This window comes from Drosophila teissieri, unplaced genomic scaffold, assembly GCF_016746235.2.
Source record: "Drosophila teissieri strain GT53w unplaced genomic scaffold, Prin_Dtei_1.1 Segkk35_quiver_pilon_scaf, whole genome shotgun sequence".
Classification (NCBI taxonomy): domain Eukaryota; kingdom Metazoa; phylum Arthropoda; class Insecta; order Diptera; family Drosophilidae; genus Drosophila; species Drosophila teissieri.
Window position 1 is genome coordinate 52,265 of NW_025225001.1, and position 13,174 is coordinate 65,438.

General features: G+C 36.8%; 1 protein-coding gene across 2 annotated transcripts; it reads right to left on the minus strand.

The window, feature by feature from the left end:
• Nucleotides 1–8,138: 8,138 nt before the first annotated feature.
• LOC122625646 (presequence protease, mitochondrial) lies at nt 8,139–12,941 on the minus strand. Of its 2 annotated transcripts, none has more exons than XM_043805748.1 (3): nt 12,924–12,941; nt 10,777–11,388; nt 8,139–10,713 (listed from the first exon to the last, which is right to left on the minus strand). In XM_043805748.1, exons 2-3 carry the CDS (start codon nt 11,343–11,345, stop codon nt 8,187–8,189), a joined length of 3,096 nt encoding a protein of 1,031 aa, XP_043661683.1. In that variant the 5' UTR covers nt 11,346–11,388; nt 12,924–12,941; the 3' UTR covers nt 8,139–8,186. The 2 variants fall into 2 exon arrangements, with proteins under 2 accessions (XP_043661683.1, XP_043661681.1); XM_043805746.1 differs by lacking the exon at nt 12,924–12,941 and adding an exon at nt 12,336–12,492.
• Nucleotides 12,942–13,174: the final 233 nt, after the last annotated feature.

Consider the following 13,174-nt stretch of genomic DNA (forward strand, 5'->3'; position numbering starts at 1 on the left):
TTTTTATTCAGTTCAAAATTAATATGTTCTTCATAAATTCCCTCATTTTGTGCAATAGTAATTAAAGATCTTAAGTCTGCAATATCATGATGAACCAAAATAGTAAATAATTGTATTGGTAGTTTTCTTATTAGTATTTTGATAGAGTCTCTAATAGCCTGAACATAAATTAAAAAATCCGAATGGTTACCTTCTAGGTGTAATTTTGAAATCAGCAATTGACGTCGTCTTTCTGCTTCTTCGCAGAATGCTCTTAGGTTTCCTCTGTAAGGTGTCTCCCGGAAGTTCGTTTGTTAGTTTGTAGTTCGGTGTTTGGGGTTTAAATTCTGCGATGAGTCTAGATTTGAGGGTGGGCCAATCTTCGATGTTCGGAAGCCCCAAAGATCTTGTTACTTGGCCGTCCAAGTTCCTTTCGATGGCTCCAAGTAGGATCCTCTGTTGTCGCACATCACTAGTTGGGTAGAGTGAAATTACGTAGTCCACTCTGCTGAAAAAGGTGTAGAGGGTTTCTGGATCTCCTTTGAATGGCATGACATCTTTTAGTTGCCGACGGGCTTCGGCAAGGTTGTTATCGCTTAGTGCCACGATTTGGGGTGCGGCAATATTTGGTTGCGACATTGTTATTGTAAATTTAAATTTTGTTTAAGTACACAACAAAAAAAATATTTATTTGGTTTTATTTATTTTTTGTTTTGTTTTTACTTATTGAAGAGTATAAGGTTGTTTAAATTAAATTTAAATTTGTTTGTTGTAACTTTTTAAGTTTGTTTCAGTACACAAAAATAATATTTATTTGGTTTATTTTTATTTTTATTATTTTTGATTTTAATTATTTAAGAGTCAAAGTTTGTTTAAATTAAATTTAAATTTGTTTGTTGTAACTTTTTAAGTTTGTTTCAGTACACAAAAATAATATTTATTTGGTTTATTTTTATTTTTATTATTTTTGTTTTTAATTATTTAAGAGTCAAAGTTTGTTTAAATTAAATTTAAATTTGTTCATTGTATTGGTTTTAACTTCTAGTTGCCTTTGGACTTAATGGTTTTGTTTAGTTTTTGTTTCACTTCCACTTTGTTTTTTGGACAACCGAATTGGAATTATAATCCAAGTTGAAAAGATTTTGCGTATCGCGTTGGGATATTTTTCGAAAACCGGATTATAAAATTAAATTTATTTTCCAATCGACGTTCTTTTTTTCGGATACTTTTTGTATCCTACCGACTGCGCCAGTAAAATGTTTTTAATTACACTGAGCCGAATTAATGTCTCGTCCCGCTGACTAAAGACAACGCTAAGAATATTAAATAAAAAGATCGAAGAAAAGTATTTTTCAAGACTTTATTTATTAACTCTCAGCTTAAGACTGATTCAGGTGATACAAAATATTTCTTATGAGGCCCTTAGTTTACATTTATTCGGGATAGGAGCAAGCTCTCCCGCTTGTGGTAGTATGTGTTTGAATGTAGGGAGAGCGGCATCGCTTACTCCGGGTGCAAGTGTTTATATCGTGGGATCTGCATATTCAGCATATTCACATGTACTGGCTATGTGAATATGTCACTATATTAAATTGGGATTTCGTGGGATCTGATATTCAGCATATTCTTAAATGCTGGCTATGTGAATATGTCACTATATATATAAGAAATCAATGTTGGCTAAGTTTGCTGCTATAGACAGAGTTAATACTCGATGGTCCGACTATTTAGGAAGATGTACATTTAATGCTGCTGAAATCTAGGCTTTATCGGTACGCCGTCACCACAGACGTGACCAAAATGTACAGTCTAGTAAATATTGACATCTCCAAAATATCCACATACACATATTAATCCATGATGTTTTGATCCAACGTATGGGCCGAACTCCATAGAACGAAAAACAAGCCCATACCATTATACGGGATCCTTCGTGTTTTCGTGTTTCGTGTTTCTTCGTGTTTCGTTAGCAGCTTTAAATGGACCCTTCTTGGTCTCGCGCACTAGCCTTTTGACGTGATGGGTGCCCAGTGATGGTTTTCTTCCACGTGTTTCAATCTTCTCATTGTAGGTGATTGCAATAAGAAGCATTTTGTTCGAACATTGAAGGATTTGACCAATATTTCTGTATGATTTTCCATCAGAAATTATTTTTTCATCATGTTACGTTTATCTGAATTGCAAAGCTTTCCACGTCCCATTTTAATCATTATTCAACGTACGTTTTCAAAAATAATGTTGGAAATAGAAATACAAATGTCAAGTTGTATAACCATTAGCTTTTCAACCAATACATACCTCCAAGTATCAAATATTTAACAAAAAATTTAGACCTCGCCGCAAAAAAAAAAAAGGTATGGTCAAATCCAAAAATTTTCATCATATTCTGATAGGGGAAATACCCAGATTTAGGCGAAGAATCGGTATTTCGTAATAACGGTACCGTAACCTGAATTTATTTGATCGAGAATAAAATATGCTATTATTTTTTTCGCAACTGTTTGTCTCTGGAATTTGCATGCCTTACCTCAACTTTCTAGCCTTTAAACTTTTCGAGATTATAGGGACGGGCATGGCCTGATCTACTCGGCTACTGATCCTGATCAAAAATATGTTTACTTTATAGGGTTCGAAACATTTTTTCAACGAATCTAGTATACTCTTCTTCTTGTTATTTCCAACTTTAAGTCCTTCCCACGCTTTTTTTTTGTTTTGTGACTGTTTTCGTAATACATGTATTAATCAAACTATTATTTCAATACCATATGTAATTTTTTGATGCTATAAACTAGTTATTTGTAATAAACTTGATATTAAAATACTAATTGTGGGAACCTGTACCAAACAGCGACGCTACTGGAACAAGCAGCGACGTCACAGACGCGGGAGCGGGAGAGACGCGGTGATGAGTGGGCAGCGAGAGAGGGAGATTGAGTCAATTGTGAACCACCGGATTGATAAGTCGTATTACCGAAGAACGAATAAAATAGATCAATAACAGAAGCTCAGCGTGTATAAATTGTGTATTTTCGGGGTCTTTACATTGGCGACGAGGTAAATTATTACTATTATATTATAAACGTCGTGTGCTAAATAAATAACAGGCGAATAAATGAAAATAGCAAACAGTGCAAACAGCAAGCGCATAAGACTCCTGTAAAAATATTCTTCTTGGTGGTTAATATCCAACTAAATACACATACATACAGGAAAACAGAAATTATATATATATGTGTTCAAAAAGTGTACAGTCGGAGGAACAATAAGTTAAAATCTAAAGTCCAACATAAAATAAGTATTTACATGCAAAAGAAAATGAAAAGAAACGAAGAAACCAAATAACGGTGAATAGAAGTTAACACCAGAGGACTTTAAAACAACAAATAGCCAAGGCTTGCACGCGCATCCGGCCGTGCAGCTGCAATAACAGAAAATTGCAAGATCAGCGTCTGGAGCGCTTCCCGCTGGAGCGCTGACGGCAACCAAAAGCACCGACGCGGGCAGAGGCAGCGACGGAGTTGACACCGACAGGCAGAGGCATAAATATCACCAAAAATTGTAAACCAAGTTCAGTTCTAATTTTTATTCAAATAAAACCGGACCTCGAGTCCGAATTACCTTCTTGTGAAACAATTAATTAATGTTTTACTTAACTTAGATGCTTAGTGAAGCTGTTTAAAATAAAAGGTTGTGCGCGTGAAGAGAATTCTCTGCGTTCGCTGTGTTCACTTGACATATTTAGAAAATATAAATGGCCGAGTAACTTATACATAAATGCTTATAAATGATACAAGCCAAAGCTAGATCAACAAAATGTTGGTCTTAGAAGGGAAAAATGTAATTATATATATATTCTCTTTTGAATTTTAGATTGCAAATGAAACATGGCTGAGCACAATTTGAAACCATTCTTATGTGAAGGCCTAGAGAAATAAATTCTGCGAACCGAATGGGGAAAATGGTTACGAGCGTTTGATATATTTCTCGAAGTCGAGAACATAAAATCGCCAAGGCAAAAGAGGAATAAACTGTTACATATTGGAGGAGTGCGTTTTTCTTGCCAGATGCTATCGTTGATGGAGCAGAGGGAATTGATGTGTTTCAGATTTTAATTGACAAGCTGAACACCTACTTCTCCCCTAAACAAAACTCTACATTTGAGAGGCATTTATTTCGGAGCTTGGCTCCGTTGGAAAATGAAGATTTTTCAAAATTTGTTTTGCGGTTACGCCAACAAATGTATTAATGCTCATTTGGAGAATCTAAAACCGAGATAGAGCAGATTTGCCTCAAAGATAAAATAATTGACTCGTGGGCCCCTATAGAGTTAAAGAAAAAACTTCTGGCCAAAGAATATTCACTAGATGAAATAATTGAAGTATGCCAAGTTGAAGAGCAGATTAATAAACAGTCTGAGTGTCAAAATCCGATGTCGACGCAATTCGAAAAATTTTTACTCGGAAGACAAAGCCACAAGATGAATGTTCAAGATGCGGACGTTTTGGTCACGCTAGTTATGACTCATCATGCCCAGCAAGGCAAGCGAAGTGCCTTGAACAAAAGTTCAAAAATTGGTAATTTTTCCCGAAAGTGTAGAACCATCCTTAAGAAACGGAACTCTCAGTCTAATTTTGAAAATGTTAAGAAACGTAAGACGAATGTTCGTTCTGTGGAGGGCGAGAACACAGAACCCAAATTGGAAAAGGATAACACAAACTGTTTCAAAATAGCAAGTGATAAGGAAGAAGAGCTTATATACTGCCGGGTAGGAGGCCAGAAAATTCCCCGAGTCATTGACTCAGGATCCAGATTCAACCTCATCAGCAGCTCGGATTGGCAACTGCTACAAAAGAAAGGCACTATAATATTCAATGAAAGATCACATTCTGAAAAACAGTTTCGAGGCTATGCTTCTGAACAATTGCTTGAGGTAATTCGTGTTTTTGAGGCACCCATTTCGGCTGGAAGAGATAATGAAGTGATTGCGACATTTTACGTTATAAAAAATGGTCGACAATCATTATTGGGGTGAGACACAGCTATAAAACTCAATGTCATTTGCCTGGGTTTGAATGTCAACCGCATTGAAGAGCCTACACCGTTCCCGAAGTGGAAAGGCGTCAAAGTAAAGCTGTGCACAGATCCCGAGATTAGACCGGTGCCGGTAAGAAGAATTCCGGTAGCTTTAGAGGAGAAAGTTCATGCTAAGCTGGAGGAAGCCCTTAAACGTGACATAATCGAACCAGTTATGGGTCCAAGTTCATGGATCTCTCCCATCGTACTGGCATTTAAAGAGAATGGAGACATTCGGCTATGCGTGGATATGCGATTGGCAAATAGGGCAATTCAGCGAGAGAACTACCCTTTACCCATTTTTGAATCCTTTATGACAAAGTTAAAAGACGCGAAGTTCTTCTCCCGCCTTGATCTTAAGGATGCCTATCACCAATTGGAATTGGAAGAGTCTAAAAGGGAGATTACAACGTTTATAACGTCAAAGGGGCTCTTCCGATATAAAAGATTGATGTTTGGGGTGAATTCGGCTCCTGAGATTTTTCAGCGCCGGCAGGAACAACTGCTAGCTGCATTCCCGAATGCCATGAATTACATTGATGACGTGATCATTTTTGGGGCCAATAAACCCGAACATGACGAAACAGTAAAATCAGTTTGCAAAGTGTTTAACGACAATAATGTTTTGGTAAACAAACAAAAGTGCACTTAGAAAACAAAAAGGCTAAAATTCTAGGGGCACATTTTGTCCGACTCGGGAATTGAAGTTGACCCCGAGAAGATAGAGGTTACTAATTCTTTTAGAGTCCCCAAGAATAAGGAAGAAACCCGCAGTTTTCTCGGTCTCATTACCTATGTTGGGAAATTTATTCCTGATTTGGCCGAGAACGCGGAACCCCTACGCCAATTACTTTGAAAAGACAAATTTCAATGGGGTGATACCGAGGAAAAGGCTTTTCAAAACTTAAAATGTCATTTAGCACATGTTCCTAATCTTGCCTATTTTAACCCAAAGACCCGCTTAATAGCGGACGCTAGTCCTGTAGCTCTTGGATCGGGCCTTCTGCAGTTTGATATGGATGGCGATCCGTTGATTATTTCATTTGCCAGCAAAGCCCTGTCTGAGGTTGAAAGGCGCTACTCTCAAACGGAGAAAGGGAGTAGAGAAATTCTACTATTACATAGCTGGTCTACATTTCGAGCTGGTAACAGATCATAAACCCTTAGAGGCTATCTTCAAACCGACATCGAAGCCTCCGGCTCGTATTGAGAGATGGTTACTATGCCTTCAATCATACAACTTTAAAGTAATCTATAAAACCGGAAAGGAAAATATATCTGATGTATTGTCCCGACTTTGCCATCCAATAGAATGGAGTAGGCATCTTGCGAGTAGTGGAAAGCGCTATTCAGAAGTCAGTGACCATCTCCGAGATCGCTGAATCTTCATTGTGAGACGAAGAAGTTGTCGATGCTATACACAGTCTAGAGAACGACTCCTGGGAACGAAAAACATCAACGAAATTATATCCATTTCGATCTGAATTGTCGACCATAGGACCTCTTCTACTGAGAGGAAATCGCATTGCAATCCCAACAACTCTTCGCAAACGGGTACTTGAATTGGCACATGAAGGACACCCAGGAGAATCAGCTATGAAACGCCGCTTAAGATCCAAGGTATGGTGGCCGTTGATCGACAGAGATGCTGAAGAATTCGTTAAAACGTGCAGAGACTGCCTCCTGGTATCCCAGTCAATGAGACCAGCCCCGATGGACAGGAATCCATTTCCTACGGGACCGTGGATATGGGCTGCGTCAGATCTGTTGGGACCCCTGCCTAACAATGAATTCATCTTAGTTTTTATAGACTATTTTTCTTGCTATATGGAGTTTAAGTTTTTGCGGTCGATCTCATCGAGCAATTGGATTGGAATCATGAAAGAAATATTCTGTAGATTGGGCCATCCAAAATACTTACGTACCGACAATGGACGTTAATATATAAGCGATGAATTCTCAGAATATTGCAAGACATGTGGCATAGAACAAGTTAAAACCCCACCATACTGGCCTCAGGCTAATGGGGAGGTGGAAAACATGAATAAATCCTTAGTCAAACGGCTGAAAATTGCCTACTCAAATTCAAAAAACTATAAGGAGGAGATACAAAAGTTTGTGCTGATGCATAATGTAACTCCCCATGGAACCACAGGGATTGCCCCAACCCAATTAATGTTTAATAGAATAATACGCAACAAAATACCATTAAATGAACAGTTCACAGACTTTGCGGAAAGAGATAGAGATATCATGCAAAAAGAAAAAGGAAAAGAATCAGCGGATAAAAAGAGAGGAGCTAAGAAGATCGATATTAAGATTGGCGATAAAGTGTTGTTACAAAACGTAGTTTTTCCAAATAAACTAACACCGACTTTTGACCAAACAGTGTTTGAGGTATTAGAGAGACATAATAACATAGTAAAGATAGCAGGTGGCGGCAGAACATTAATGAGGAACGTTGCGCACCTAAAGAAGATTCCAGGCGACGTATCTGTCGCACCAGCGCCCGAGTTGGGTATTCTCCAAACCATTCCAGCATCTTTTCAGGAGGCCCTAGAAGACCAGCCGTCGGAAGCACCTCCTCAAAACTCTCCTTCGAAGGTGAAACCCCTGAAGCTCCGTCTCATAAATAAAGGAGGGATGTGGGAACCTGTACCAAACAGCGACGCTACTGGAACAAGCAGCGACGTCACAGACGCGGGAGCGGTAGAGACGCGGTGATGAGGCAGCGAGAGAGGGAGATTGAGTCAATTGTGAACCACCGGATTGATAAGTCGTATTACCGAAGAACGAATAAAACAGATCAATAACAGAAGCTCAGCGTGTATCAATTGTGTATTTTCGGGGTCTTTACACTAATAATTTCAACAAAAAAATCTAAACATTTTTTAACGGAAGGCTACGTCGTCGCTTTTATCTTACCTCGGTAAGATGTGTTTTTGAATTATTGTCTAATAAACGACAAATAATAGGAAAATAAAAGTATTTTGAAATTCTTTATTACAGTAAGTAATATTGATATTAAAAAATGTAGACAGTAGCGTTTCTGATGTATCCCTTTGGTAGTAAATAAAAGAAATAAATCGATAAAAAAATTTAGTTTAATGAATATATTTTATATATACACAATGTTAATTATTTATTATCCATTTTTGACTAGTTTCTAACTCCAAATTTGTATTCACAGGGCCCAAAATGCATTTTCCATAATGCATGGACTCTTTTCCGAAGTAATTTTCAATAGCACCCAGCAGGTCATCAATAGTTACTGAAAGAATTCGATAACGATACCTATTAAAATCCTCTTGTGACACTTCATAGAGGAAATAATCAATGCCAATATTTCCAGGAGCTATTGGAGAGTCTAATTGCTGCAACACACCAAGCTTTGCCTCAAAAAGAGATTGTTGATCAATTACATTTTGGTTCGACCTCAACCATTCATAAGTTTCATCGAAAGCGGTGAGGGTTTTAATTGAGTGTGGGTCTCGATAACTATAAAAACTGAAAATCCCGTCTGAGCTGATTTTCGCACCAGCTCCGTAAGCCCCATTCTGCTCACGAATCACAGGTAATAGATATTTGGCTGATACCAATTTTGCAAGAACTCGAAGTGTTGGATGGTCTTGGTGGAGATATGGGACTGTGAATAAAGCTTTTGCACAGTAATTCACTGGTATGTTCATCACGTATTGTTGACAGCTGGGTTCAAAAAAATGTATATTACGACTTGTTTTCGTTTTTTCAAATGCTGACAGGCTCTCCAAAAATATTTCGTAGTTATGTATAGCCGATGGCATATAAGATTGTGTGGTGTTAATGGCACCACGCATATTATTCTTGTTAAAAACTTTTGTTACAATTTTCGACAATTTATCACAAATTTCTACCATGCTAGTTGATTGTACGAAACTTTTCATAAAGTCTATATGATCTACCCCATATAGTAAGGATTTGAGCTTACCAGCATCACAGACCTGTGAAGTTGCTCCCAACATAGCATACAAATGACCGGAACTTGCCACTCCCACAGATATATATGATATATAATTTTCTATAAGCATTTTAAGACGCTCCGAGTCATCAAACTTAACATTTTTAAACAACTCTTGGGTCAAGCGAAACATGTCCGGAACATTGTTATTAAGTGCATGTGTGTTCATCATTACGCTTAGACTATAACTTTTTGACTCCTTTACATCTTCAATTAAATGTAACTTTAAATCAATACCACCTGTTTTTAAGAGGATACGTTTATCGAACTCTCTATAATTATAGTTAGTGGTGCCCATGGCACTAATAATATTGCAAATAAGTGGCATAAGCTGAGTTTCTTTATGACTTAGACCTGTTATATTGAACATGCACTTAAAATAAGTAATGTCATTGGTCGGAACCTTGCAAATCTGGGTCCGAACATTTTGCACATTTTGTATGAAATACTTAGGCCATTTTGGTGGATCTCTTACATCATTCATTGTCAGGCAAGGCAATAGATCAGTATTTGACTTAGCCTTTTGATATGAATCCAATTTCAGTCCACTCTTATATATTTTTTTTAACTTAGCTTCATCAAGAAGTTTTACTTTTTGCTCTACCAACTCTAATTCAGCCTGTTTGAATTTATCTTCATATGCCTCATCAGGTGACATAGTCAATGTTAGTCTATGATTGTTATTGGCAAAATATTCCTCTATTTTTTCTTGAAAATAGTTTTTATGCTGGCTTATACGTGCTCGTAGGCGCGATATCATATCCGATACGCGGAGGTTGCTGACTACATCGCCATCATGATTCCATAAAGCTGTCGAATTGAAAAGCAAAGTATTTCCGAAGTGGGGGCTCTGGTGTTTCAAAGACAACTCAAGATTGTGCAGAACACTTTCAACATGCTGGGAATCAAATCCCCCATTGATAGAATCAACAATAGTTTTGTCAAAAATTTCGATGAATTTTTTGAAGTCATCAACTCGAAGGTCTTGTAATCCAACGACAAAAGTTGTGTCCTTAGTATCAGAAGAATATCCAGTGGTTTGATTGTACCCACCCGAAAAATTGGGTTCTATAAGGTTTTTGTAAAAAGGAGAGTTAGGCCCACGAATAAGTACCTCAGATAGCACGTGTAATTCAAAACTTTCTTGTATGTTGGTCACATCACACATCAACAGTGCAATAGCCATTTGGTTCTGTCGATCAATTGTCGCACCCATGTTATCAAGTCTACTCGATATATGTACAAAACGAGGTTGAGTCCAACGCTCTTGCTGATGTATCAGACTGTAAGAGTTGTCAACCCAGCTTTGATCTGATAAGTACTCATTATCGAGAAGTGCAAGCGTTTTACTTGGATCATGTAATCCGTAGGAATATATGCGAGCATTACTTGGGTGATAATATTTTTTGTGGAATTCAACTAAATCCTTGTGTGCTAGCTTGGGTATTTCCAATGGATTTCCGCCAGACACATATCGATATGTGTGATCAGGAAGAATATTATTGAGGAGGTTCTGGCTGAATATCTGCGCGTTTTCAGAAAACGCACCTTTCATTTCGTTATAAACAACTCCTTTGATTACAAGCTTGGAATGTTGATCCAATATATCTCTGTTTTCTAGCCTCCAGCCCTCTTGTAGAAAATCTAAATACGCCAGGTTTGGCCTAGAAAAGGAGAAATTACGATATATTGTTATTAAGGTATATCGTATCATATTTACATCTTACCTGAATACGGCATCTAAATAAATACGTTGCAAGTTCCTAAAATCTATCTCATTCATTGTCGAAAAAGGATACATAGTATAATCTGGACCGGTCATTGCATTCATAAGCGTCGCTACCGATCGGTTAAGCATTTTAAAGAAAGGATCCCTGACAGGATATTTTTGTGAGCCGCATAACGATAAATGCTCTAAAATATGCGGTAGACCAGTAGAATCAAAAGGCGTGGTTCGAAAGTTAATGGAAAACACGTTGTTTGAATCATTTCGGTCGATATGCCAAAATTCTGTACCCGTGCGCTCATAACGGAAAGTATACGACGTAAGTTCAAATTCAGAAATGTGTTCAACACGTTCGCATTGAAAGCCATGATACATCTTTCCTTCTTCATACTTGTATTTCCTTATATTAGTTACATATGGTATTGAACCAAATTGTTGGGGAGATAATTTGGGCTCCTTGGTATGGACTCCGGGAATGTCCTTAAATGTGGACACCGACTTAAAATTTATAAATTGATTCCTCAAGATTTGGTTATGTGAAGACCACAGCAGCTTGCATCGCGACAACATTGCACCTTCTAAAAACGGATTCAACACTATCCGTGGTGAATTGCTGAAAACATAAGAATAAATATGTATGTTTGTACATGTGTACAAATGATTATAGCAAAGAATTATACATACATATGTGTTTATGTAAATTATTAAGTTGTTTATATTTCTACCACACTTACAGGGTAGGGATATGTTTTATTTATTGGGTATTTTATTGAGAAGCGGGGCTTCTTAGAAAAAGTTTGGTGAGTTAGTTTTATATTTATTTCTAAGGAGGACCACTCGCGTGCAATAAAACATCAGAACTGAAATTTATACAAAATGTTCTTTGACTTAAAGCTAACAAAATATGATACCCACACCGGCCACTCAAGAATGCAGTGTCTGCCGGCTATGCAGGAGCATCCGGTCTAAATGCTAGGACAGCAGTTTTACAGACGATAAGCCACGATTAGCAAGGCTGCTTCAGTGTAGGTTAACTTGTACATAATACAACATGCCATTATATTCCATTACCTCAAAATCATTACGAACTACTACGATCACAAAGTCAATTTTGAATTCCGCTAAGCTTAAGTAGGCTGCACATCTAATGCTTTTTATACAAATTAGGCGGTAATTACCTCGATAAATAATTATAAGGAATCTGTGAACAAAAATGACTAGATGGTTCTTCTAACAGCATATATATAAGTCCTTAAGCGCACGAGGCGGAAAGTAAAAGGTTGTGTGCTGCGTAATTGTGCCCAGCATTTGTATTCATCACTAGAAGGCCGCAATATGAATATATAAATAGCGACTTGTATTACCAATTCTTTGGCCATTGCTTATAGGGTTCTGATAAATGAATTTTCATTGTTTTTAGTTATATTATAAGTTATCACTAAGAGTAAGTTATTCATTTATTACACATTGGCTCACCAATAATACATATATAATAAATATGTAAGTAGTTTCGGGAATGAATTGACTTAAATATGGTTACTGAAAGGTACATTAACTCACCGATGTATAGAACCGCAAATACCAAATTTCAACATCTATGACACATTAAATCTACAATATGATTATTTTTATGCGAGCGCTTAATGATAATGTCAGGGTGAATTATAGTCTAGTCAAAACATATGAATTACTGATATGTCAACCAGAAAATACCCGATATGTCTTAATTCAGCACATCACATCAGAAGTGATTTGCATTTATATCAATTTTGGAACTCCGAAAATCATGTTTCTACGCTGTGCGAAGCTCCAGTGATTATACGTTTACTTTCGAAATTCGAACGACCATTAGACATTAAATTCTAATTATTAAATTACTTCATAAGTAAAACAAAAAAACTGTTTTGTTGTAAGTATAAAAAACATATATATATATAAAAACATTGACCATCTGCGTGTACTCACTATCGATTATTTCGTAAATAATTGTTTTCTTATTCTCCACTCAACAATAAACAAAAAAATTTAAAAATCGTAAAACTATCTAGTTATTGGATAAAATGAAAGTCTGCTAGAATAAAGATAATTTGGGTATTCAATGTCAGTGGACATTTGCAAAAACTATCAAAGCCTAGAAATCAAACTTACGCGCGTTTTCAATCAAAATCGATGCAATTTTTTCAAACACATAGTAGTATTTACACAACCTTAAATCGAGTTATTGAATTTTGTGCTGGTTTTTAGAAAGCACAATAGGAAAAAAACAAGAAAGAACGCTGTAATCGAGTTCCTTCACCATCAGATACTGTTTACATAATTGGTGGAAGTGCAAACGGAAACTTACATTTATTTCCAATAAGATAGAAATTGGTAAAATAAATGAAAAATGATAAAAATCA

What these genes read in the sequence shown, in the direction of transcription:
- LOC122625646 (XM_043805746.1), bottom strand. Translation starts at nt 12,370, where the DNA reads ATGTTGAAATTTGGTATTTGCGGTTCTATACATCG. An exon ending in ATTTGCGGTTCTATACATCG is followed by an intron (nt 11,389 to 12,335) that starts GTGAGTTAATGT and finishes TTATGTTTTCAG; the next exon opens with CAATTCACCACGGATAGTGT. An exon ending in TATTTAGATGCCGTATTCAG is followed by an intron (nt 10,714 to 10,776) that starts GTAAGATGTAAA and finishes CTCCTTTTCTAG; the next exon opens with GCCAAACCTGGCGTATTTAG.